Consider the following 27,216-nt stretch of genomic DNA (forward strand, 5'->3'; position numbering starts at 1 on the left):
TTCCCAGACAATTCTTGGTAATAGACATGTATGGGGCCCAGATTAAGGAGTGCGTCATTAGATACTGTATTATGTTTCAAGAACAGATTGCTTTAATAAGGGAATGTAATGCAATTTGAAACAAATTTCCTGATGCTTGGAGTACTGTAGTCTCTCATCTAATGTATGACTTCACATTTGCAAAGGATGCAGATCGTTCGTTCTACATCCAAAGATGACTGTGGGAGTGGTGTAAGGCATAGTGTTTTAGTTCCATATGTAGGTTGGTGTGTGCCCATCTCAACTTCCTGCAATACCACTCTTTCGGAAAGACCAAACAATGAGCAGTAGCATACAGCAGTTTGTCCCATGGATTTTGATTTCCTGTCTTGATGAGGTTCTTGGTAAGGACCAGCTATTTATTACTGTCCCTCCTCTTCTTGGATTATATGTTCAGGAGAAGCCACTTCACCTAAGTCTGACCTCCAGCCCTTAGAGACTGAGTGATCATTCTACCCATGTGTAAGAAATCTTGCTCAAGAGATGTTAAAGAGATTTTTAATAAATGAAACCCTGGTGGCTTTGTTCCCCCCCCTAGTGCAGCTGATGAACCTTCACCATGTCTCATCTTTTTGAGCAGGCATTCTACTTGTTTTAAATTATGAAGTTTGTGAAGAAGTGGTTTGTTGTTTGTCATTCTGAAATTTACGTTTTTTCACATTCTGTAATATCAGTAATTCTTCAGAAGTGTGTTACAATGGGAGCTCTCTCGGGGAGGCTTCCAGACCTAGTTTGTGCTTTGGCCAGATTGTTCTTCAGTTACTCTTTGGTAAGATTTCAGTGCCCAATGTCCTGTCATAAGCTCCTTGAATGGAAGGTGCCCAAAGTTGATTGGAGAAGGTCAGTTGAAGAAGAAAATTATTCATTACTTTCTATGGGAGTCTTTTGAAGCAAAAAATCTTAATAAGGCTATCTTTCTGTTTCATGTGACCCTGTCCTTCTCCCTACTTTTTCTAGACAGTTGACCTCACTGCTGTCAAATTTTACTTAGATTTACTTTGAAAAATTTACAAAATCTGCATTGGTTTGTTATTCACCTATTGAGACAAATGACATTGTTGATAAAACAGCATTTTTTTTGTGCCATAAAGCATAGTTATACAGTAAAGTGTTAGAAGAAAAGAAAGCTTTAATTTGTTGTCAATTGTTCAAGCTTTCTAGGGGTTTGGACTTGTTTTTTAATATTTATATTCAACACTGCTTTTATTTCATGTTATGCTAGGTTATTTACTCATTTTATGATTTACTTAGTCTTGAATCTGTTCTTTCAGAACTGGTAAGCTGAATTGAGGTTGTATAGCAGTAATGCACATTGTAGCTGTCAGAAGCATCTGGTGGTGGTTTTGGGGGTTTTTGTTTTGTTGTGTTTTTGTTGTTGTTGTGGGGGTTTTTTTTAATAATTGTTTGGCAGCAGCATTAATATAGAAACATTTCCTAGCTGATGGCAATGATTGTCAGAGTAGGTTTTCTCATGGCATGCTCATGTTGACTTCCCAGCTGCAGAAAACTGGAAGAGTTTAATACAGTTCTATTAAAAAGCCAAAATCTTATCAGTCAGACTTTCAAAGTATTACATTGACATATCTGGGTCAGTTGTTTATTGTTAGTTTTAACATGGTAGTAGTCTTGAATCACTCTTAAAACCCATGTGTTCACAGCTGCTTATTGGACCATGTCGCCCAATTCTGCATTTTATACAGAGGTGCAACAGGACAACATTTTAAATGTAGAGTCTCAAAGCAAATTTGTAATTCCACAGCCTTTAAGTATTTCACAATAGACAGATGTTTGCAGTCAATTCAGTTGTAAATACTTATAAATATATATATACACGCACACACAGATTGGGAGAGAGTATAAAACAATGGGGTTTTTAATATATTTAGAGTATAAAACAATGTCTGCACTTATGAAGCTTGTATAATACATTATACACCCCCCCCCCCCCCAAACTGAAAGGAATATAAGCTTATAATAGCTTAATGTACTCAAGTGTACATAGTTAATATCTTTTCGTATAATGCTCCTGTTAGTATTAACATGAGCTGGCCATGTTAATACTAACAGAATGTTAAATTCCTTAGTCTACAGAGTGAAGTGTTACTGCAAGATGTAGAAGACATAGAATTTGCTTCTGAGCATTATAAAGAAAAATAATTTTTTCTTTTCCAAAACTGTTTCTGGAGAGATTAATATTTGGGATGGAAAATGTTAAATAGGATATTAATTTTTCTGAGTCTATCAGATGCTCCTTCAGGCACTGAATGGCAGAGGACAGAATAGAGCACTGTTTGCAGGAGTGATGAAAGCAAGCTAAAACTAAAATATTACAGCATTTTGATGTTTAAGAAAATCATGTAGCTGTATTCCAATTTTCAGAGCAGTGGAAAGAGTTCTGTGTTGGAAAGTCTTGTGGGGAGGGATCTGCTCCCACGAGGTACTGGAGTTGTCACCCGGAGACCCCTTATTCTGCAGCTGGTGCATGTTTCCCCAGAGGATGGTCGGAAAACAGCTGGAGATGAAAATGGTAAGTGTGATCCAAGAGTGTGTTTTGCCTTGTAGGAAAGAGACTTTTAATCTTTCGTGTTCATTTGACTGAAAAATCAGTTGTAATCTTAAAACTCGTGTGTGCTTTTTAAAATTTACTTGGAAGAAAACACAGCTGTTATCACATCTGTTCTGTCCATTTAGCAAATGTCATGAAGTCAAAATCTGTTGGATATTCAAAATATCTTTAATGTTTTAAGTTTTCCTGTTTTGAGAAAAGCAGGCCAAAGAAAGCATTTCACTTATGATGATGATGTATAGAAAACATGATTTTCTTGTGTGTGCTTTTCTTCCCCTCCTCTTTTGCTGTATAAATAAGGTTTTGCCTTGAGAGGATGAGTATGTGACAGAGAAATTAAAACAAACTTGTAGTAGATGCAAACAATTTAATGGGCACATTCTGTAGCTTACAGATGCTGCCTTGCTGGGCTGCACTGAGAGGTTCCAAGCACATCAAAAGCAACACTTTAAATGTTCTGAAGCTGTCTAGTTACTATATTATCCTTCAGCAGATCAAGAAAGTAATTTCAGTTGTCCCTTAGGAGTTTAAACGCTCATTCTATACTAACTAGTGCTCTTGATCTTATGAAAGAGCAGCAGGGGCATAGGCACGTTCTGATCATAAGATAAATCTTAGCTTTTTGATGTAGACAGTAAAAAGTACACAGGCTTTTGATGGTGTGATAAACTTGGGGCTATAATTATTAATTCTCATTGTGTTCAGACTTTTTGGAATTTATTAGCAATAGTAAGTCAAGGTATCAAAAAAGTTCTTCACAGTATTCGTTTTCATGTAATATTTGTAGCCTTTGGTTTCCGAAGAACAGTTACTAATATTGTGCAGTTTGAAAGGTTTAAGCTCCAATTTTCATTATTGCCGCAAGCAGAGAGCACAATTTGGGTTCATAACAATTAAGAACTTTTAGTGTGCAATCTAGGGTGTGCTGGATTGTGAGAGGTTGTAGGACAATTCAGGTTGGAAATGATCTCGGGAAGTCCCTAGTCCAACCTCCTCCTCAAAAAAGGGCTGACTATGAACACAAGACCAGGTTGCTTGGGGCTTTATCCAGTTGGGTCTTGAAAACATCCAAGGGTGGAGAACTCTGAGAGTCTCTGGGCAACCTCTTAGAAGTGGCACATTTGGTCTCTTTAAGTGTGGTTTTATGTTACTTGCATTGTGTAGTGTATAGTTTCTGGTACTTTTCAGAATGCCTTGATTCTGAGTTGTGGGATAAAATATGATTTTGTTTTGCTCTGCAACTTTACAGGTATAAAAGATGGTTTTGTAATTAGAGTATTCTGAGTCAAGGCAGAGCCTTTCTGTTGTGGGTTGCATTTGATCCGGGGATTCAGATTTTAAATTTAAAATGGAATAATGATATTATTGCATAAGGATGTTGGGCTAAATTAATATTTATAAGGCCCATTTAGATCTTTGGGGGGGGAATCAATATGTAAGATGTACATGTTATAGTCTCTTCTTGATGTTCCTTTGAGAGAGATGTGGGCTTGTTTGGTAAGAACAGACAAACCTTTGTGACTTACCAGTTGCATTTGAAATGCCTCTCTTCTACCTCCAAAATTCAGGCAAATTGTGGTCTGGTTTTGTCACTGATCTTGTTTACCATAGGTACAGATTGTGGTGTTACATCTGAGAAGATGGGATCAAGTAGCTTGGAAGGAAAAAAGATGGCAACCTCTTATCCTGGCTATGCTGTCTGACATTGTAATAAGTCACTATACTATTACAGGTCATATTTTTGTTTGTTATGAGTTGGATGTTGAGGTAGGGTTGAATATGTGTTTGGGATTTCCCAGAGGCAAATCTATCCATAGTCTTGCAGAAAAGTATTTTCTCCAGATGAGGGGTTTCTTCTTTATAAATTGAGTATTGGACAAGAGAATATCAGTCTCGGCATGCTGCTTTCTGAGTGTGCTGGTAATGAACTCTCTGTGTTCACAGATACTTTTATGCAACTGCCTCTTTGTTTTGTGGTTTGTTTTGTGATTTGTCACCTTTATCCATCCTAATGCTTGGTCTGGATATGTACTAGTATTACATATTGCCTTGTCCTTATGACTATGAAGGAAAAAATTGTGTCTCTGCAACAGCTTAATTTTGACATCTTCTGATGCATGTGAGCTGCCAAAGAGTATCAGTTCATATCAGTTTAGGGTTTTTGGTTGGTTTGGGGGTTTTTTGGTTTTGTTTTTGGATTTTTTTTTTTTATTTTATTCTTGGGAGCACATTGGGAAAGACTGTTGAGAAAGAATTGCAGCCAGACATTTGAACTAACTTCTGATTTTCTAACATGCAACTTTAAAGATCATCTCTCCTGTTCCTCAAAGTCACTGATGAGCTATGTGATACCCTTGTACTGTGGTCACTGCAATAATTCAAGGTAATCAAAAAACAGCAGAGAGATTAATTTTCCATTAAATATGAAGAAGTGCTGTGTTTTCATAACATGGTATTTCAGACTGGTACATATATTCTTCAGAGGTGTATGGTTTGGTGTGAAGGAAATGTTCTCATTATGCTTTTGTTGTTTATTGTTAGCCTCTAGTGCCTACATGAGACATATAGTGGCACATATGGTATGTTTGATGTGGTGATACCACACTGTAGGGTTCTCTTATCAAATTGCAAGAGAAGCAGTGTTTACGAGAGAACTGGGCCTGGTCTCGTGAATTATTAAATTGGCCTTGTAGCTAAGACCTATTCTGGTAGCTTATCCGTTTGTTAGGAAATGGAGAAGAGGAGGAAATGTATGAATGGTCAATTAGTAAATGTTTATAGGTTCTTTTTTTTGTCCAGAATAGGAACCTGAGCATTGTTCTGAACAGATAGAATTGATATGGAAGACAGGAATAATTAATACAGATCAGTTGCTTGCTAAATCAACACTGTTTTGTCAGCTTTTTGTGCTCTACTTCATGTAGGAATCTCTTACCCCTAGCTCCCAAACAGCGTGGACTGCTTGATTGTACTTCGCTTTGTAGAAGCACAAGAGAAAAAGAGCTTTAACTCAAAAGAGCTTGCCATCTAGTTAGCGTCAAGGGTGGAAAAAATGGTACAACATACAGAAGGGATTGGAAGATGTGCACATGTTTTTTTCACAAGTTGGATTTTTTTTATTACTTATTTTATTTAGAGAGCTAGGAAAGGATGAGGTGATGGAGGGGGGGAAAGAGAGTTCAGATGGTAGTCTACTGGGTCCAAGAGCTGTGAAGGTATGGGAACTAGAAAGCTAGGAAAACAGGTAAGATTCTTCATGCTTTGCTGATTTTTATCCTTTTTAGTATTTGGGAAGTTCTCGTTGCCCTGCTGCAAGAAATCCTCTATGGTGGTAGTCTTTTATGACTGAACAACTTCTTTGTGTTTCCCTTGTCTATGAAGAACATTCTACTGCTTTATGAAGGGAGAAGAGATACATGAATGACTAAAGTCAGTTAGCATTGTACTGTATTTGAACTTCTTAAAGGAGCATTGCAGTATAGAGTTAACAGTCCTGAGAAAAATAACATAATCATGTGTAGTTTCCCAGTATATTAATTAAAGTTTTCAGGTCTCACTCCAAGATATGAAAAGCTAGAAAAGCAAGCAGACTGTTGCTTTATTCAGGAGATGTTTTTTTGAAAGGCAGGGTCTGTTTATTCTTAATAGCTGCTGTTTTAATAATTTCTTACAATCTGTAATAATTTTATAATGACTAAAATGTCATTTGTACACACTTTTATCTAGCATGGAATCTTGAGTATAATCAGGAGATTAATTCACCTGAAAGTTTTGTCTGAAAAGCTTCCAGAAAGTAACATAACCAGGGGAAGACTGATTTACCAGTGAAACTAGTGATAAAAAAAGTGTTCTATGTGTAAACCAGAACATTGGGTTGTTGAATGTAGGCTAATTAAAATATTTTCTCCTTGTCTTGATTGTCCTTGCATTTTGAGTAATGCAAATCCCTCCTCCTTTCCTAACGTCTCCTTTGCATTAAATTAGAGCTATTGGAAAATTTTTCTCAAATATTAAAGGAGTGTCAGTACAGACTTGCTCTGAAGAGTGGGGCAAGAGCTTCCCTGCTGTATAAAATGAAACTTCTAAGAGCTTATACTTGGACCAGATGAGATTTTCTGTACACCTCAGGAGACTGCATTTATTCCTTAACTTTTTTTCTTTTTTTTTTTTATGTGCACCAAGTCTGAGGTTAGGACTAAGCCATTTATCGTGGCTTCAATCTTCTCTTGTGTTATATATAGCAAAGAAAACTTGTGGCTTGTTAAAGCTTAAAAAATTTTCAGTCTCCTTTGATCCGTAGATGTTAACAAGTTAAAATGCAATGTCTCTGACTAGAATGCATCTTTTTTTATATGTATTTTAAAAATAGATAGTAATAGTATGATAGATTATAGTAAACCAAGACATTTCTTTATACATAGAACTAAGCCTAGTACCTAGCTGGAAATACCTATGCCAGCACAAACCCAGTAATTTAAGATTAAAACAGTGTGTCGTAGGAGGACATCATCTCCTTAGGAGGGACGTAACAGGAGAGTGCTTGGTCCATACCTTTCACATGTAATGGTGGCAGTACCTTGCTGTATCTTTTTCTTCTTGGCTTTATGCCTGTGTTTACTTTCTTAGATTCAATTTTTAAGAGGGGAAGGATGAGCAATACAATCTTGAAGATACTGTAGTTTCTTCCTGTATGTGCATTTTGCTTTATTTCCTCTGAACTGTACATAAACTAAAACTGTTTAATAACCTGGAATTAATAAGCCCTATCATTTTGCAGTTATTTTGGAGACTGGTATGTAATTTTGCCTCTTTACTAACCAAGACAAACAAAAGCTGCCTCCTAACAATGGTTTCTTCATAGCTCATGTGCCTGCAGAACAGTAAGGATAAAAGCAGTTGGTTTTTAAAATTTTTTGTCTTAATGGATCCACTCCATCTAAATCAATGTATTTCCACTGATGATAAAACTTTGACTTACCCACCTAAGCAAGACATTAAAATAACTCCCCAGATGTACTAGGCTTTCCAAACTGAATTGATTGTTGCTGTGCTACTTGCATTTTGTGCCAAACAGGCATGTGCCAAACGTCTTCACCGGTTTGTTTGATTCTTGCATTTCCATGGTGCTGTACTAGCATCACATAAAAATATAGAGTTGTAAGCTCATCAACCCTTCAATAAAAAGGGTTTGGTTTTTTTTTGTAATGGGATTTCCATAAATATTTTGAGAAAATTAAAAGTTGAGAAGGATGATAGCTAATGTTGTCTCTTCTCAAATCTGTCTCAGAACTGCCATAATGAGTTTTTCTAATTGAGCATTAGAAAGACTGATACAAAACTTAAGATTTCTTTCCCATACAGTAATACGATTTCCAGTGACATGAAAAATGTTTCCTTACTCTTTGTCATTCTTGCCATGAGTAAGTGACGAGGAACATATTTTGCCAAAGAAGTTCAGCTTTGCGGAACCTAATGGTGCTCTTTTCTGTGCTCAGATAAAAATATTGTGAGCTGTTGGAGTTAGATGAACAGCAATAATAAAGTCATCATCAAGTAAACTTTGTTGTATAGAGTATCTGATTAATATGCATCATTTATCAGTGTTTAGTTAAAATCTTATTTCTGTGCCTATTGTTAATATGTTACACATTCTCATCAATAGTAGAATAGCATGAACATCTGTCTGCATGCATTTGTGATCTTTGTAATACAGTCTGGTACTGAAAGTTAACAAAATGCTATATTAAATATGATTAAAAATTTTAAACATCATTCAATGCTGTTTCTCTTTAACTGCAGACCCTGCTACATGGAAAAATCCAAGACACCTTTCTAAAGGTTGCCTTTATCCACTTGCTTTTCCTCCCTCCACATAAAGTGCATGCTTATATACACTAAACCACATACATTTCATGCCACTTTATTGTTGATTACACTTTTACTTTTACACTTTGGCTACTGTGTTGATTGATTATTTTGCTGAGTCTTGTGATCTGGTTGATTTTTAGTTTTCTGACCTTGTTGCATTAGAATGAGATGATTTTTGCTTTTCTTCTGTGCCGTTGCTGCTTCATAGAATTTCCTGCACTTTTAATTCCCAAATCCTTTAAAAAAAATCTTTATTGCTCAGTATCTTGAAATTCAACTTGAGTGGCAAAAATGTTTTGAAAGATGTGATTGTAGGTAACCAGTGTGTTTGCCAAATGGCCAAATTTCTTGTAGACTATTCTTCTAGAGCAGATTGCTGTATCAGGGAGCAGAGAGGAAATGACCACAAACTAAAAATTTGAAATGGAACTTATGACTAATGCTTGGAAACCTAGTTGTGGAAGTGTGAGTATCTTGCAGTATGACTCAAACTGCTGTCTGCGCTACAAAACCTCCTTTGCTGTTTCTGGGACTCCTCTTGAATAGCCCCCAAGTAATTTCAGACATCGGTGGTGACTGACAAGAGTTGAGATGTTCAGTCCTTGGCAGATTTGGGAAGAGACATGTTCTCCTAAGACTTCATTGTTATGCAGAATTCTTACTTATTTTCTGTTTGCTTGGTTTTGGTTCTACAGGTTTTTCTAACTTTTTCTTTCAGCTGTAATTTGATCTCACTTGCATGGTAAAAGAAAAGATGCTAAAAGCTGGTATTTTTTTCAGATTTTTTAAGCTATTGCTAATAATTCTTTTGTTTTCTGTTGCAAGCTGATATTTAATGGACTAGACCATTTCTGAAAAATGGTAGGGTAGCTGATTGGCTCAGTCACAATTAAGAAGGTGGACCTTGTGTAAGAGAGACAAATGAAAAAGAGTAATGAGATGCAGTGTTTAAATAGGCAGAATCGTAAATTTGTATTGAGCTATCTACATCTAACAGTAGAAAGCAGACTAATTTTTCTGTTGCTGCTTGGGAAAAAAAAAAAGCATTGTAGTTTTCAACAAACAGGTTCTTGGAAAAATGTCATTGTACATTTGCTTCCTCTTCCTCATGTATCAATTCTTTGTTTTCAGAGATAGATGCTGAAGAGTGGGGTAAATTTCTTCACACCAAAAATAAGGTATGTTTACTCTGTTGATGGAGTAGCAGTGTCATAAATATGCTATCATATATATACTTAATTCTGTATCTCTTCCCTTGACTTTCCCCAAAAGGAGATTATTCTACCTGCTATACTATATGCCAGAGTATTGAGGATTTTCTGTTTTGCTTTTTATGAGTAGAAAAAGTTCTGGAAACTTTCTTTTAAACTCAAGACAGAAAGTTTATCAATGGTTGTCTGTTGTGTGGGTTATTGATTCTGCTGAGTTATTTATCTTAATCCTTTTTGTGTTATTTTGTTGATTTTTTTTTTTTTTTGGGGGGGGGTGTATATTGGAGAAATTAGAATGGAAATTGCAAAGGCAAGGAAGTATATAGTCACAAGTAATTTCAGTCCACTGAAGAATTGGCTACTTCAGAGGTTTATTAGAAAGCGCTGAAGAGGGGGGAAGAACCTAATGCTCATCAAGGGGGAGAAGCAGAAACTGAGATGACCTAGGACTTCTATAAGAGAGTCAAAGCTTAATTCTTTGCTTGAAGACAGTCATCTTTTTGTTGGCAGATGAATTATTTAAGTGCTTATTACTTTAAACTTATTTCCTCACCTTCTAGGCAGTGCTAGAAATTGAAGGATATGTAGAGAGGAATGCAGAGGGAACCTGTGCAAGGGTAGCTCTGTGCTAAGTTATTTTGGATTGATGGAAGGAGAATAGATTTGACAAGAGTGGAAATGTTTTGAAATGAAACTCTGTCCTTGTTGTTTGTCCCCTTTGAGATGAGAAGGGGTTCAGACTACATTTTGTTTATTAACTTCAAAGGATTGCAACTAGATTAGAAGTAGAATTAAGTGCTTGAAATTCTCTGTAGGTGAACAATATTTTATACCTTGTCTGACATTGATGGGGTAGTAAGTGCTAATAACTGCCATCTCACAGTATTAATCAACAGATTAAATACCAAGATGCCAATTTCTGTAACTTTTAGCACTGATGATTGCTGTTAGCATTAGCTTAAGGGCTAATAGTCATTCTTATTTTTCCTCACCTTCTGTATACTTGGTTACAGAGTTTTTCACTATCTCTTGGAGAAGAGAGCATTATTTTGTAGTTAGGTAAGCGTATGCTGTCTTTGATTTTTAAACAATTTTTTTCTTTCGTGCTTCAGATCTATACGGATTTTGATGAAATTCGTCAGGAAATTGAAAATGAAACAGAGAGGATTTCAGGAAATAATAAGGTAAATGTTGCACTGTCCATCTTTGTCTTGCTATAGATTCTCTTGCTGCTTAAACCTTTCTTAAACAGTTTTGGCAGCTAGAAGTGAAAAGCATTGAACTATTCTAATGAAGAACACAGTAATGCTGCTTGCTATCTTGAGATTTTTTCACTGTGTTTGTGAGATAAATGACTTCAGCTAAAAGAAAATCAGAGAATTGCTGTTGCTTCAAAGCTTCTGTAGTAATAGTGAAAAAAATGAACTTTGAGTTAAACTTGTTTCCATTTGTCCACATACATGGCTTTATGTGTAATTATAAAAGCAAGTATTCTAATCTTGCCTATCTATATAATTGCTGAATATAAAAGCTTCTGTGCTTATATTGAGGGGGAAAACACGCCTGCTTCCAAAGACAAAGGAATTGGTGGACAGATGTGGCTGGCTTTTTTTTCCTCAGTTGTAAGGTGCATGATGGAAGGAAGTTTTTCCTCGTATGAAACTACAGCTTTTGGCTTTCTAAAGGGTGCATTTAAACAATCCAGTACAGTGATTAATTTTTATTATTAATATATTTCTAGGGGATCAGTCCTGAACCTATTCATCTTAAGATTTTTTCATCTAATGTTGTAAATCTGACTCTTGTGGATTTACCTGGAATGACAAAGGTAAGATGTGGAATGCTTTTTTTCTGACTCATTGTGAACAGTGTGTTTTGAAATGAGTGTATGTTCACTATTTGGCATTATTCTGTATTGTTAGCTAAATAGCTTTCCTCAGGTTAAGTAGTTGGTTATATAAATTCGAGATGTCACCATCTTCTGGTGTAAGATCTGGTTTTCTGGTGCTGGTTTCTGATGACAAGATGACTTCTTTCCCTGCCTATGCACATATACATACCCCACTCTGCCAGTTGTGCAGGTGGTTCTTGGATACCAAGTCTTTTTGACTACAGTATCAAATAATTTGAATTGATTCTTATTTCTAGAAGAGTGTTTTTGACTTCTATACCTTGCAAGGTCTTGGTTTTTTTCATGTTTTTTTGTGAAGGGAGAAGGAAAGGCCTGGAAGACTTTATTTTATACCGTGGTATAGGGTATGAACTTTCAATGAGTGGTCTCACACGGTATAAATATACAATTTTGAACAGTTCTATGTTGTTTTTTCTCTAGGTGCCTGTGGGCGATCAGCCTAAGGACATTGAACTTCAAATAAGAGAGCTAATCCTTCAATTCATCAGCAACCCAAATTCAATTATTCTGGCAGTTACAGCTGCTAACACAGACATGGCCACTTCAGAAGCACTTAAAATTGCACGGGAGGTGGATCCAGATGGTAAGCAGCAAGAAGAACTGGATCCTGTAATTCAACTTCTTTTTTTAAAATTAAATCCTAAAATAATAATGAAGTCATTTGGGCAAAAAGTAGTAAGAGAAACAAATGTCATTGCATTTCCTAGAAAATACAATTACTATATTTACTTAAAGACTTTCTGCTGGAGTCTCTGCAACTCAGAGGATGCTGTGATGAATTAATATCTAATAGATTTCTGGCTTACGAACAGGCCGGATAACTATTTTAGTAGTCATAGGAGCCGCTTCTGTTTCCAGAGCAGCAAAATAGTATTACAGAATGTTTTGTGATTTTTTTAGTAGTTTACAGAGATCTGTTAGGATGACTTCGTGCTTTATTGTCCAATGTTGTTTCTTTTAGCAGAGAAAATACGCCATCCTGCAGCTAGTAATTGACTGTCTAGCTGTTAGTTTAGTGACTTTTAATAAGAATAAAATTAATATATGTTGTCAGTATCCATTTTGGTGCCCTGCATTTATGTGACAGAACTGACTGATTTGATTTACTCTAAAAAAGAGGATTATCATTTTATATTTACCTAGTGACTTTGAAACAGATCCGAAGTTACTGGGTACCTGCTTCTTGTGTGTAGAAAGTCCTCTCAGTATCATTGACTAATTAATGGCACTGTGTGATTTGAAAGGATATGGAAAAGTATACTCTAAACATAGGTATACTGAAATTAGGCTAAAATTTGGTGTTGGTATGCTTTACCCTCAATTTTTTCTTCCCATAGAGTGTAACATTTCTTGCTTGTTTTCAATTCCCAAATCTGTTCCACAGCCATGTAACCTTGAGGGAGAACCTCTTCTGGCAGTCTTCTCAGTCAAATTGTCCTGGTTCAAGGCAGCAGACCCTTTCCTTTTAATGTACCCTTGTAAAAATGATCAGCTGTGACTTTTGGATCACTTCCCAAAATTCTAAACCTTAAAGATCTGGAGTGGCAGCTCATGTTGCAGGTTCTGTAGGAATAATGGTATGTAATGAGAACTTGAAGTACTAAAGTAGGTAGACTCTCTGACTTGCATTATTCTGAAAGTTTCAGGCCCCAAGAATCTACTGATTTCACTGAGGTACTGGTTTATTTTTAGACTTGAGAAGTGTGTTATATTTTAAAGAAAAAGTTCTCACCATGTTTTTTTCAGATCCAAGAGCCCAGGAAGTATTGAGGTCCCAGACAAGCCCTGTACATGTTAGCCTACCTGTTTAGATGTGCCATATTTACCTATTTAATGAATTTAGGTCAGTTTTTCCTCCACAGTGTCTAATATGAAGCTTAGTTTTAATTCGGAAAACATTCAGTCATATTCGATAAAAAATATGTTTCATTAGCAAAATTAAATCCCCTAAAGCTTCTTCAGTGGATGGATTTCAAGCCATTCAGTCTTGGGGCTTTCAGTTATGTATTTGATGCACTACGCTGGGAAGTGGGCCTGTTGCCTCCTTTAGCAGCTTCTCCAGTGGGTAGTGGTATTTCAAATATAGTTCCAAACAGATTGCCATTACATCTGATCCTACGTATATGCTAGAAATATGTTCAGTCCACTCACACTTGTGAGTCCCCTGCCTTGCCTTACTTAGTCTTCTCCACGAGTGCTTAGTAACACCTCTAACCTCATGCAAAAATGTTTGTTGTAATCAGTAATTACTATAATTTCAAACTGTATGGTGCCTAAACCTTTTTCTTTAACCAGATCTGTGTGGGGAGCAGTACCTGCCAAGTACTTTCTTATACTCCTGTTAACAAGGGGCTCCAGATTGACAAATACCACATGTTCTTGCGCTAGTCTTTGCTAGTTTGCAGTATTAAACTTCATGGAGCTGTCTGAGGAGCTTTTTGAATGATGAGTTTTAGCTAGCTTGATCAAGACAAAACATCCCTGTGAGTGAGTTTTCCTTCTGGTAGGTCGAAGAACCCTTGCTGTTATCACAAAGCTGGATCTCATGGATGCTGGCACTGATGCTATGGATGTGCTCATGGGAAGAGTGATTCCAGTAAAACTTGGCATCATTGGAGTAGTGAACAGGTCTGTCTGGGCACATTGATGCTATTTTTAAAACTGTGTTAATATGAAGTAATGCTTTTGGCTTTTTTAACCATTAATATGGTTTTAAGAATAAGGTGACTTGATGCTGAAATAAACTTCTGAATAAGCAAGCGAGAAGCTTGTTGCTCACTTTTCAAAAGCCTGTCTGTTCTTCTTCCACTCAACCAACTGCTAATCTAGAAAGGAGTAGGGACACTTCTAAAAACTTTAGTGTCACTTCTTTCCACTGTTGTTTTCTAGATTGAGCGGTGCTGCTGGTCAGCTGTTCACATTAGCACTGATCCCATACAGATCTTGTATGTATTAGTGCTAACTGCATGTGGCTGTAGTACTGTTCACTTTATTTTTTGCATTGGCTAGGTCAAATCTCATGTAGTTTTGATAAAAGTGTTGCTTAGTCTGTGTACAGCTCCTACCCATACTGATTTGTTGACTATGCTGCATGAACAACAAATAAAACCGTTCATTGTCTAAGGAAGATGAGTTACGTGTGTAAAGCAAAAACCAGCTGTTAGATGTCCTGTCCAGAAAAGCAGAAGTGTAAATTATTTTTACTTTGCATCTATTAACTAGTGTGTAACTCTGCCTTTTTTAACTTCAGGAGTCAGTTGGATATTAACAATAAGAAGAGTGTAGCCGATTCCATTCGTGATGAGTATGGTTTTCTTCAAAAGAAGTATCCTTCCCTAGCCAATCGAAACGGAACCAAGTATCTTGCTAGAACACTGAACAGGTATTACATATTATGTAAAATAAAATAAATGTGTGCTTTTATATTTAAGATATAAATTGGTGTGTTAGAAATATGCGTAAACATTTATTTTTACCTTTCCTTTCTGTTTTGATGCTGTACAGTGATACATTAAGGAAAACTGTTTGCTTCCAAATTCAGTTTCTGAATTTACTGTAATTTTCCTGAGTGTTTTCCTTTGGTGATTATTTTCTGTCTCTTCTCTGTTTTGATGGAGATGATAAAGCTGAAACTTTTCCTCCCTTCTAATGAGGCACTGCTTTCTATTTTTAGACTACTGATGCATCATATCAGGGATTGCTTGCCAGAACTGAAAACCAGAATCAATGTCTTAGCTGCTCAGTACCAGTCTCTGCTAAACAGCTATGGGGAACCTGTTGAGGACAAAAGTGCCACTTTATTGCAGCTTATTACCAAATTTGCCACAGAATATTGTAACACTATTGAAGGAACAGCAAAATACATAGAGACTTCGGAGCTGTAAGTAGCGAATGGTTTTTCTAGAATATTGACTGAACAGTTAGATCGACCCAGTGGCTCTTGCCAATGAAAGCCAGCAATAGTATTACACTAGAGCATAACATACTCAAAAACGTTTGAATCCAAGTAACTGTACAAAATATTTGCAATGAGAGCTTTTTTCTTGTTTGCTGCTTCAGTTGTTATTTTATTTTCAGATGCGGTGGAGCTAGAATCTGTTACATTTTTCATGAGACCTTTGGAAGAACTTTAGAATCTGTTGACCCGCTGGGTGGCCTTAACACAATTGATATTCTGACTGCCATTAGAAATGCTACTGTGAGTGTTCTTCTGTATTTATAAGTGTTGTTGCTGTATATTGGATTCCAAGATAAGGTTTCAACAAATCTGTGCTCCTTCAGTCCTGTGAATTAGTGGTCTCAGCTGAATGAGTTAATATGAAGAGGCTGGATCCTGCTTTTTGGTATTTTAATTGGAATCCAAATTTGCAGCCATTATCCTATATGGAATGAGTTTAAGGTGAATGCTTACATCTCATTACTATTTACAGGCTGAAATAAAGCTCAAGCCCAGCTTTGGCAACGCTATGCTGAAGCTATTATGTATTACAGAAATGGTGATGGAAGACTGCCTCTGCATTTATTTTGCATTAAGCACTTCTGTTAGTTATGAAGACTCAGTCTGAGATGTATGGGCTAGAACACATTCAGATATTTTAATTCTATATAAGGGACACAACTCTTCAATGGTTCAGTATTTACATGACAGGTTCGGTTTCTTGTGAATATGAGAATTGGTGTTACTAAGAATTAACAGAGTAAGTTCGCTTTTAAATTTTGCAGTATATAGAATATTCACTCCTTAGAGCTTGACTTTGGATGTCAAACACCTGTCTGCTTTTGTATTTTTTTCTGTTGGGTGTGGACAGACAGGTTTCTGCATGGTCAATAATTACTCAAACTTCTAGCGCATTAGGTACTCTGCAGCAATGATCTGTGTGCATGCTCTTATCTTCTGTAAATGTAACATGTAAAACAGCATTTAGTAACAGGAGAGATGTCTTGTTTTTATGTGACGTATCACATATTTGGGTTTCTAAAGCTAATTTAATTTTCAAAAAAAGGAAATTTCAAGTAAAAAATGTTTCCTGTATAGCTAAGCATTTGTCTGTATAGTCATAAATGAAATTATCCAAAACACTGTACATCAGTGACACTGTATTATGATTACACTTAACAGAAAACCCACCTACCTTACAGTAAGAATTATATACCCAGGACTGTCAAATAAATAATGGTAACTTTTCTCTCTGAAGTTAGGAAGAGAATGTCCTTGCCTTTTTAATAAATTTCATTTAAACTTGAATCCACAAATGTGAAAAGAATTGTTCATAGTTGTAAGCCGAGAGTGACATTAGTGGGTGGAAATCCTCAAGATTCTATAAGGATGCTGGTTAATCATTATTTACCATACAGTTTGTCTTAAAGGTAATAACTTTAAATTTTATAGCTTTTATGTTACAAGAATATTTAAATATATTTTAAGACCTGTTCTGAGTGTTCTTTTGGGTGCGAGCAGTGTGACCTGATTTATTCTGGGCTTCATCAGATACTACTTCTTATAAATACATATTGTTTTAATACACAATTTAGCAGCTTTTTCCCTCCTTTTGAACTAGGGACCCCGTCCTGCCTTGTTTGTTCCTGAAGTTTCATTTGAATTGCTGGTAAAAAGGCAAATCAAACGTTTAGAAGAACCTAGCTTGCGCTGTGTGGAGCTGGTTCATGAAGAAATGCAGAGGATTATCCAGCATTGTAGTAATTACAGTACACAGGTAAAAATGCATATTTTAGAATTATGTTTCTAATTATTGGGCTCCCCTCCTGCCCCAACTTCCCTAAAAAATTCTGGAAGTCTTATCAGTAAATTTCTGTTTTGTTTTTAGGAATTATTGAGGTTTCCTAAATTGCATGATGCCATAGTTGAAGTAGTAACCTGTCTTCTGCGTAGAAGACTTCCTGTCACAAATGAAATGGTAATTTTCCATCTACTATAGTTTTGCTGGAAAAAGTGTGTGTTTTCTGGAGTCTTTCTTGATGGTTCTGTTTGCTCTGTAATGTCAGGAACCCAAATTATTAAAGGAATCTTAACTTATGTTTGTTAAATAGCTAGGTTTTTAGTATCTGCACAGTTTGAAACTTCTTCTATATTAGAAGATAGGTACATAAAACCCAACAGGATGGGGGGAACCCTCTTCAGCTTATTGTCCCCTATGTTTCAATTTCCCAAGAATAATTTTACTAAAACTTGGATTTAACATCTCCTACTCTTTCTGATATAGGTATGTTTTCCTCCCTTGTAACAGAAACTGTGTGTTTACTGTAGATGGGATGCAATGATGAAAATTAAATTGTCCTTATTCTGTGTGTTTTGGAGATAAAATCAACACAAAATGTTGATTTTGCTTGTAATGCCCTTTGGCTAGTGAGAACTAAAAATTCAGTTTCTAGCTTTGAGTAAATATGTTTTAATATAGAAGTCTGCTTTGGGCTGCTTATTGGGGAGAAAACAAAGTGTTTAAGTTATTGACTCTGTGTATGTTTGATGTGAAAAGCAAAAATTGTTCTGTATGCTCGCTATCCCCCATAGTGAGCCATCTCTCATTGGTTCAAATGTTGTATGTGGCTTGTGGCTGAAGGCTGACTATATAGCTCGCTTCATTACTATTTAGCTTACACTCATTAAATTGCTGAGTTTTGTTTATTTATTGCTGGAGAGGGGTTAGCTTGATGAAGCTAACAAGTTAAACTGATGTAACATCCAAAACGGCTGAAGGTCTGAATGTATTGCAATGAATGAATGAATAAATTCTCTTCTTGCCTTCTGGATCAGAACTTTAATGTCTCTGGGGCAGTAAGAATGGTCTTTTGCTATGGACAGTTAGACTACGCTTTCTAGCATTGTAGGTCATTGCTCTTCACTAGCATTAGATTTACTCACTGAATTTTTTAACTGTGAATGACATTGCGTTGCAGGTTCATAATCTAGTGGCCATTGAGTTAGCTTATATCAATACCAAACATCCAGACTTTGCTGATGCCTGTGGTTTAATGAATAACAACATAGAGGTAAGAAAATACATCCTTTTAAAAGGTCTTCTGACTCCTTTAAGTGAGAGCCTAAAAATTGGTAAAAGAACAAATGCTTCAATTTCTTTCATTGAAGAACAGTTCTCCATTTTGAAGTATAAAAATATGATATATTACAAATATGGTGTATACTCTTTTATCTTGTGATCTGTTGACTTGTTAGATTTATATTGTATATTACGTTCAGGAACAGTGGTTGATATTTCACTGAAAAGAATTCTGCCTGTATTTCTGTCTGGAAAATAAGATGGGCACCTAATTGAGTATTGGCTATTAAATGAAATTTTTGGAAGAGAAACTTCAGATAGAAAGTTGTGAAATACTCTTGAATATAGAAGTAACTGCATTTTGTCTCTGACAGACATTCTTGAATCCCTGTGTTACCACACTTCAATCTCCCTAAGACACTTTCTCCATCAATCTCCCACAAGCCTTTTACAATTTCAGTAGTCTTTCTGTTTTTCAAGCCCAGCTTTGATTGATAATAGTTGTTGCTGTCACCATCCTATAGAAGCAGTTGTTCTGTAACCGATCTGCTCAATTCTTTCTTGCAATCTGATTTTGTTGCAGTATTTCATCCATCTGGCTAAGAGCTCACTAATATTCTTGTGTTGCCCTGCTTATCCAACACATACTTTCGTAGTAGTGTTCTTTTTAAATGCTTCTGTTACAATTTCTGCTCTGTAGTTCTAACCTTTTACCTTCTTCTATACATGAATTTTGTATTGACCGGGTATGCAATTGAATTTGCCTTGATAGACTGCTCTTGAATCTAGTTCAGAAGCAATGTGTGTGCAAACTGCTGTGAGTACAAAAATTAGGACTTTGTGAAGTTGAACATATGAGTTTATTGTATTATCATGTGTTACTTAAACTAGTTCTTTCCCAACATTTTCCTGAACAGGACACTGAAATTTTTGAAGAAACAAAGCATGTAAAACATCTTATCCTTATTCAGTGGACAATCAATTATTAATTTCAAGAAAAATCAGATCTTTTGTTTGTCCTGATTGCTTCAAATTCTGTTTCGCTATAAAGTGAATTCTGCCTCCTTCCTTTTGGGCTAATCATAGTTAACCCTGCTGGCTACAGAATCAAATCCTTTTAGATTACTGTGAAGATTTAAAGCTTAATGAGGCCTATAGGGTATCTATGCTGAGCCAAACTGTGTAGCTTTGATCTTGTTTTTTTAAAGGCTCTAGTTTTGATTACGGAGTGTGTTGCAAAAAGTTTTGCAAAAGTTTTTATACTGAGAATTTACTTTTGACCAGGTAATCAGAGTAGTTTTATCCAAATAATTGAGGTTTTCATAGGATCATATAGCATGACTACATGGCACTGGCTGAGATGAAATTACTAGTGTTTGTCTCTAAAATGTAAGTCATCTGTAAAATATGAATCTTGCATATGTGTTGATACAGAGTAATACATAATTGAAGTCTTGCTGGATTGTTTTTAAAGGAACAAAGGCGTAACAGGTTAGCCCGGGAATTGCTTTCTACTGGGCCACGAGACAAGGTAAGTAAATGTTGATTTTTATTTATTTATTCATATAAAGTTGATCAATTCTAATTATTGGAAACTTTGATGTGCTGCCCTAGTAATAGTCCTGGGAGCTTCCAGGTATTGATTTTTTTTCTTTCAATTTCATAAGATAGAAGTGGAATGTTATTTTCTTCTTCCAAAGATGCAATTTTTGGCAGGTTTTAAATCTGGGATTTCTGAAGACTTGCCTATAAATTTACATTAATATTACCCTTATTACTTGAATGTCATCTGAGGTAAGGCTTAAAATACCTGCAGATGTTAAAGATGGAGTCAGAACTTTCAGCCATAAATTTAAGCATGCGACACACTGATTTCAAAAGATACACAAGTGATTTAAAATATTCAGTGTGCCAACATAGTGACTTGGTGGTGAGTTTTTTTGGTGGGTTTTTGGGGTTTGTTTGGTTGGTTGGTTTTTTTTTTTTTTGCAAGTGGCTTTTAAAACTGCAATTTATTGCAGTCTTGCTTTCTTTGGGAGAAGATTGTGGAGGTGATGTTTTCAGTTGATCATCATAATCCAGTCATGTATTTTGTCGCTGGAGCTTGCTTAGTTTTACCAGGTTTTGGGGATTAGTTCAATGACAAGTAAGTACATGGGTGGAAGAACCAAGTGTCATGGAAAACATTGCCTGGCTGTAGAAATGAATGGTCTGACAATCAGCTGGAATTTTAGACAGTTAGGTATTAAATACTATGTGACATATTTGGAATCCAAATACACAGAATATAGTTTAAGCTCCTCACAGGTTGTAACAGGAGTTACTACAGCTGATAGAAATTGGTTCATTAAGTTTGTTAGCTTAAAAAGTGAGACAAAGTCCCAGAATGGATCTAGTATTACTGCCTTTAATCAGTAGAAGCCAGCTGATGGATGAACTGGGAATTTAAGATAGCTATCTAGAGATTGCTTTCAGTGCTCTTTGATCCTTCTTTTTATTGACTTCGTATTTATATCATCAGTGTAGGAGCTGAAATGAAATTGAAGGCCAGATAAGCCAAAAGTCTCTTAACTGTCTTGAGATACTTTTTTTTTTTTTTAAATTTTTTTCTGCTTATATTACTGTTCTGCTTGTGAATTCAAAATATTTTCTTATCTAGATTTTTAAAGATACTAGTAGGTAAAAGTGTATGAAATTTGCTAGGTAGATTTGGTGGTCTTCAGTTGAATTTTATTTTATTTTATTTTTTTTCCCCTCCCTGCATTTTTTACCTTCCTTAGTCTACTAAAGCTCCAGGTGCATTGACACCTGCCTCCCAGGAGACTGTTACTGCTGCTTCTGCTGAGGCTGATGGCAAGGTCTGTCTTGATTTTTCCTATAAGCACTGCATGCACATTTCTGTTGTGGTGCACCGCAGATAGTATGGAAAGCAGTTTGTATTTAGCGCTCTGTCACTGACACAGTATGCCCTACAGAGTATAGTCTACTTGGCATTACTGATATTAGTATGTGCAGTGGCAGGTAAAGATGTGCCATTAGGTGGCAAAGTCACTGCTTTCTGTTTGAACTCTTGGTTGCAATATATTGTGGTGCAAGTATGCAGCATAATTTGCCTCAAACTGTAGTCAGTAGATTGTTTGGTGCAACAGTATTGTAATCAAAAGTGTTCAGCATGGTTGTTAAACTGCATGTTTTTAATGTGTTGACAGTTAAAGAAGGAGGACAGAAGATAAGCTAAAAATGTGAGTTTCCTGCTTCCTGCAGGGAATCTTTATAGGCTTTGTTCAAACTGAACCTCCTTTTTGTTGTTTCACGTAATTGTTCAGTCCCTGGTTTACTTATATTTGTGAAATGTGTTCTGCAGTGGTTTTTTACACTTTAGGTGTGCTGTCTCTTGTGTTAAAATAACAGCTCATTATTGTAAAGACTTTTTTGTTAATTGCCTTCACTTGGAGTCAGAAAAGATGGGTAGTCACAAGTTTGTGTATTAGTAGTACCAAGAGGAGTTAGGCTTTCAGCTTTTTGCATATGCACATTCAGCTTCTAGTGCAAAGCTGTCAGTCTGTCCTGAACAAAGTAAAAATCTAGTCAGGAGTAGAATTTTACCAATTATTTTCGTCAGAGTATTAGAGGTTCTGATATGCTGCAAATGTTAAAAAGAAATCAAGAGCTACTGTGAGGATACTGTTGTGACTTAAGAAATTGCAGGAAGCTGCCAAATTCGGTTTAATTTGTGTTTCCCACAAAACCTGTCCTTTATTAGGTGGTACATACCCAACACTTTTTCTTGTGAAAGAATGTAGCTCTGTTTCTGAAGCTACTTTGGAGATAGAGCAGGTTCCCTAGTAAAACTGAATGAGAGTGGCATAGGGTTTTTTGCATGTTGAATAGCTGACTTGCAATCAGAAATAATGTAGTGGAGCTTTCCTCATCAATGGTTCTCTCTTATTCACGGGGGTTGATTTGAATTCTTACAGTGTATTTTTTACAGCACCTCTGAACAGTTGTGCAATTTTAATAAAATTTCTGATGTGCACAGTTTAGCTGGGTTTCCTCCTAGTATGCAACTGTTAGTATTCTATTTGCTGTGCTTTGTTTCTCACTCTTTTTCTAGACTCAAGATCAGCCTGTGGTGTTTTAATTGTAAACACAACAAAAATTTAGCTTATTTCCTCCTATATCTGAAACAAGACATAAGTAGTATTAGTTCAGAGCCTTGAATGACCTTGAATGTTTTTTTCATGAAAAGGTACAAAATAAAAATTACCACTGTTTCACATCAAAATAAACTGTTTGTGTTTGTTTTTCAATATGAATTTAACATGTGGTGGATACCATCTACTAATATTTCTTTTGTCCAGTGATTCCTAATGTTTAAGAGTTGGGTGTTACGTCCTTTACTCAGGAGATCAGTGAGTCATTCTTTGTCTGGAACTTCCCAGAAACTCTGATCTTCACTTCCAGAGGATGGAGATTTTTGATTTCTTTTGATTTGGTACAAAAAAAGCCTTTTGTAAATTGAGGTCTGGCAGCACAAATGTGTTCATATCTGTGGTACCTGGAAACATAAATGTGCATATTTTTTTAGCTGTTATTGTAAGACACTTCAGTTTATATTTAAATAAAATACCAAAGAATTTAAATTCAAGCCTTCCAAGAGCTGTGGTAATCTTCAAAACACACTTTCAGAATGATCCTGATATTATAGGTTGTATTGCTCCAAGGATGGATGGTAAAAGTGGTAAAAGCGAAATGATTTAGGAAGACCATTCCATATTTCAGAAGTGATTTGTAGACCCTTAAAATGCTGGGGAGCTTCTCTATGTGAGGCATCTTCATACCATCATTAGGAAGAATACGTGTTTTAAAAGCTTTCATTTTACTGGTACTTTGTGTCAGCTGTAAGCAGCAAAGGGAGAACAAAGGTGGGGAATGTGAAGAATGAAATGAAGGGAATATACATATGAAAATCTAATTTTTAGTGAGTCTTACCTATAGCTCAGTAATAGTAGATTTGACCAGACACCACTTTGCAATGCCTAATTTCTAACTCTCCAACATTTCTTCATTGTGCTGTTTGTGCAGGCTGCTGCTGGAGCGGGAGATACGTCTCAGGAGCCTGGAACAGGCGTCTGGAGAGGAATGCTGAAACCTTCAAAAGTGGAAGAGGTATCAGCAGAGGAAAAATCCAAGCCACCTGCAGCTCTACCTGCTAGTCCTCAAAAAGGACATGCTGTAAACCTATTAGATGTGGTGAGTCATGAAAGACAAATACCTCCTCTTTGTAGTTCAGGCTCAGGAAAAACATCTGAATGTTGTAATTTTGATTACATCCAGATCTTGTAATTTTGCTACTAATGTATGATATCTTTGTAAATAAATACCACTATAGGGACAGGGAGCTCTAGCCAGTCTCTTCTGCTTTCCTGCTTGCCCAATCTTTCATCCTTCCCCCTGCTCCAGTTTTAGCCTATGATTTGGGCTAACTGGCTTCCTTTCACAAATTCCTGTGCAAGTGCACTCCTTGTCTAGATAGCTCTTTGTAGAGAAACAATCTCAGCTCATGTCTCAACTCAAATTCCTGCTCTTTTTTGCTGAAGTTGGCATTTTTATATTAGAGGAAAAGAATAATTAAAAAACACTTAAGTTAAAAATAGATCGGAGATCCTTTAAGTGTTTGGAGAGCTTAGTTCTTTTAGTGAGCTCTTAAAAAAAAAAAATTTAGTAGTGGTGCCCTCTGACCTTTGTTTCACAGATTTGGATTTTGATGTGTCTCTAATTTTATTTCTGAAGACTTAGAGGTTTGTTGCACGACTAGTTACATCTATCAGACTATCAGACTAAAAGAGCAATAGTTTATTTTAGACTCCACAGTTTGAGTTTTATTTACTTATGCAAATGAGCAGAGTTGGTAAACTGTGGTTTTTATTTTTTTACATAGCCTGTACCTGTTGCACGCAAACTTTCTGCCCGTGAGCAACGAGATTGTGAAGTGATTGAACGACTTATTAAATCTTACTTCCTTATTGTCAGGAAGAACATTCAGGACAGGTAAAACAAAACTTCCTAGAAATACTTAAGGCATACAAATGTTGTGGTATCTCAAGAGTCATGTACATAATCTTGTTATTTATCGTGTTCTTATGTTTGTAAGCAGAGAGAAAAAAATGATTTTTTTTTTCTTTTTAGAAGGGGCAGCAACAGTAAAACTTGACCCTTCACAGAATTAAGAGGCCTGAAGAAGCACTTGTTTTCTTTAATGGACTGAGTTCTGTATTATATTAAGTAAAAGGTTTAATTAATTATTTAGGAGATGCCTGCTTTTCTGGAGAATACTGCAATTCAGATGGACAATTTGCAGCAAATAACTGGAATAAACTCCAGGTGCTGTGTAGCCCTGACAGAACTTAGCTTTGCCATCCTCCTATTTCAAACAGGAAGGTGGAATAGGAACTACTGCAGCTAAGTTTTCTAGTACTTAGCTATAAGGATGGAAATAGCATAAAAGTAATGTTTCTGCTGTGTGCCACTATGGAAAATGACTTTAAAGTTTTGCTTAAAAATTGTTGTACTTTTTTTTTTTTTTTTTTTTTAAAATGAAGAATGATGTAAAACTTAGCTTTGCTTAAGTCTTTGAGGAAAGACCTAACATATATATGAAATATGGGAAATTTGGGGGGAAATACAGGAGTCTGGAAACCAGAGTTTAGAGCAGATTAGAGAGGTCGTGGAAGTTTTATTCTATCCAGTAAACTAATATTCTCCTCAATATGATTTTTAGTATTTCATGGCAAGGAATTGCTTTGTTTACCTTAATTTTACTGCAGTGTTAGTACTAGTAGTGTTACCTCCTTGTGTACCCTAAACAATCCCTTCACATTCTTTGCAGTAAATATGCATACATAAGGAAAAAAATAAAATGCTATCTCAAGTATTATAGATTTGATGTATTAGGACATCCTCACCTAATTCAGAAATATTTTTAGGAAATACCTTTCGAAGATGGTACTCATGTCCATCCCATTTCATACTTGCAGAACTAATTCAGGCTCTTACTTGGATGGTTTGGATGGTATCTGTACCCACACAGCTTTGAACCTGAGTTTTGGGTTGCTTTCACTCTTAGCCAGGTGACTTCCAAAACATCCTAGGCTTTTTTCTTAACCTCTTCTTTGGTAGAACTTGCAATGTATTGGTTTGAAAGGAGGATGTAAATTGAATTACTTGAGTACTAATAGATCTATATGGTCTCATCATGATTTCCCAGAAGTCTTTCCACAACTGGCTAGTAAAGAATCATAACGCAGCAGAATGTAGTGGCAAAATTCCCAGCCAAACTTGGGAGTATGATTCCAAAAGTTCAGATGTGTTGATCTTGGGTCTGATTGTTTAGACTTGCATGGTCCTTGTCAAGTTAATTCTGCAGTGACAATTGCAGCACTCGAAGAATGAGCAAAAACTCTTGATCACCCATGAAAATTATTTTGATTTAGGTGTAGGGCTATGGGCACGTTAGAAGAGTGATGTGGTCGCTACTTAATGAGTCAGTACTGATGATACGTCAACTCCCAGTCCACTCTAGTTGCAAAATACTGCTGCTAAGAATTACACCAACAAGGTTGCCTAAACTAATAGGTTTTATTTCTCAGTTGGGAACAACTGTCAGTATTTTTATTGTCAGTTACTGTTACTCTGAAATAACCTGATGTGCACTAATTCAATTTTTGATGCTGTGTTTATATCCCCAGATTTTGGTATGCATTAGTATGATGATTTGATTTTGTCAATACTCATGTAAATATTTTCCCTCCCTTTTTCAGAAGAGTACTGCTACACATATCCTAAGTCCCAAAGACAATCAGGTTCAGCTGGATTCAATACTTGGAATTTTTTTCAGGAAGCTTAGTGGCATGGAAATCAGAGCTAAGACAGTGGTTTCTTTCAGGTGTTTTTAGCCTGACAACAGAGCTGAAAAATGTCGCTCTACAGATTCTGTAGTGTCTTTCTGATGGATTATTCTTGATTCTCATTGGTTGCTGCCTGTCCCCATTCCAGACACATATATTTTTTCACACTTAAACTCCATTTGCAGTTTTAATTTGCTCTCACATTATGCTCTTTGATATCAGAGATAATGTGGCCCAGTGTTTGAACAGTGATCCTGTTTTCAGTTCATCTGCTAAGTAAGATCAGATATATGCATTCTTTCTTTGCCTCTTTCCTTTCTTATTCTCACATTAAGATTGATTTTAGGGTTGAAATGCTTAGCTTTTTGTCATGCCTAGCACAGTGGAGACTTGGGTTGGTCTCTAATGAGCACAGTAATTTATTCTTATTTTTTACACTATATATATATATATTCATGTATATCATATATTCATATATATCATGCAGCTATCCTATTTGGAAGAAATTCAACAGCTCTTAAATTGCACAAGATACTGCATTTATTTAAGAGACAGTTTTTATTTATAGTAGTGGTATATTCCTGGTAGTTTGAGCCAAGGCTGTGTGTAGCTGCTTACTTACTTACATTGTGCGTTCTTCAGTCTCGAGCAGAACTCGTTTTGAATAATTCTGAAGAAACAATCTTTATGTGCTTGC

At 36.0% G+C, this 27,216-nt stretch overlaps 1 protein-coding gene across 7 annotated transcripts in view; it reads left to right on the forward strand.

The window, feature by feature from the left end:
- Positions 1-27,216, forward strand: part of DNM1L (dynamin 1 like) — a 40,586-nt gene that overhangs the window by 8,914 nt on the left and 4,456 nt on the right. Inside the window, exons 2-19 of one of the 7 annotated variants that reach the window (XM_052789046.1) lie at positions 2,419-2,566; positions 8,405-8,443; positions 9,605-9,651; positions 10,797-10,868; positions 11,426-11,512; positions 12,017-12,179; positions 14,104-14,224; positions 14,847-14,978; positions 15,270-15,476; positions 15,674-15,794; positions 17,155-17,310; positions 17,422-17,511; positions 18,512-18,604; positions 20,087-20,143; positions 21,393-21,470; positions 23,698-23,865; positions 24,554-24,663; positions 24,802-27,212. In XM_052789046.1, coding sequence (XP_052645006.1) covers positions 2,419-2,566; positions 8,405-8,443; positions 9,605-9,651; positions 10,797-10,868; positions 11,426-11,512; positions 12,017-12,179; positions 14,104-14,224; positions 14,847-14,978; positions 15,270-15,476; positions 15,674-15,794; positions 17,155-17,310; positions 17,422-17,511; positions 18,512-18,604; positions 20,087-20,143; positions 21,393-21,470; positions 23,698-23,865; positions 24,554-24,663; positions 24,802-24,826 — 1,914 coding nt within the window. In that variant the 3' untranslated portion in view covers positions 24,827-27,212. Of the gene's footprint in view, positions 1-2,418; positions 2,567-8,404; positions 8,444-9,604; positions 9,652-10,796; positions 10,869-11,425; positions 11,513-12,016; positions 12,180-14,103; positions 14,225-14,846; positions 14,979-15,269; positions 15,477-15,673; positions 15,795-17,154; positions 17,311-17,421; positions 17,512-18,511; positions 18,605-20,086; positions 20,144-21,392; positions 21,471-21,821; positions 22,502-23,697; positions 23,866-24,553; positions 24,664-24,801; positions 27,213-27,216 lie in introns of those variants that run through there. The other 6 variants (XM_052789041.1, XM_052789044.1, XM_052789043.1 and 3 more) reach the window with 6 other exon arrangements.

This window comes from Harpia harpyja, chromosome 6 (assembly GCF_026419915.1).
Source record: "Harpia harpyja isolate bHarHar1 chromosome 6, bHarHar1 primary haplotype, whole genome shotgun sequence".
In the NCBI taxonomy this organism is placed as follows: Eukaryota; Metazoa; Chordata; class Aves; order Accipitriformes; family Accipitridae; genus Harpia; species Harpia harpyja.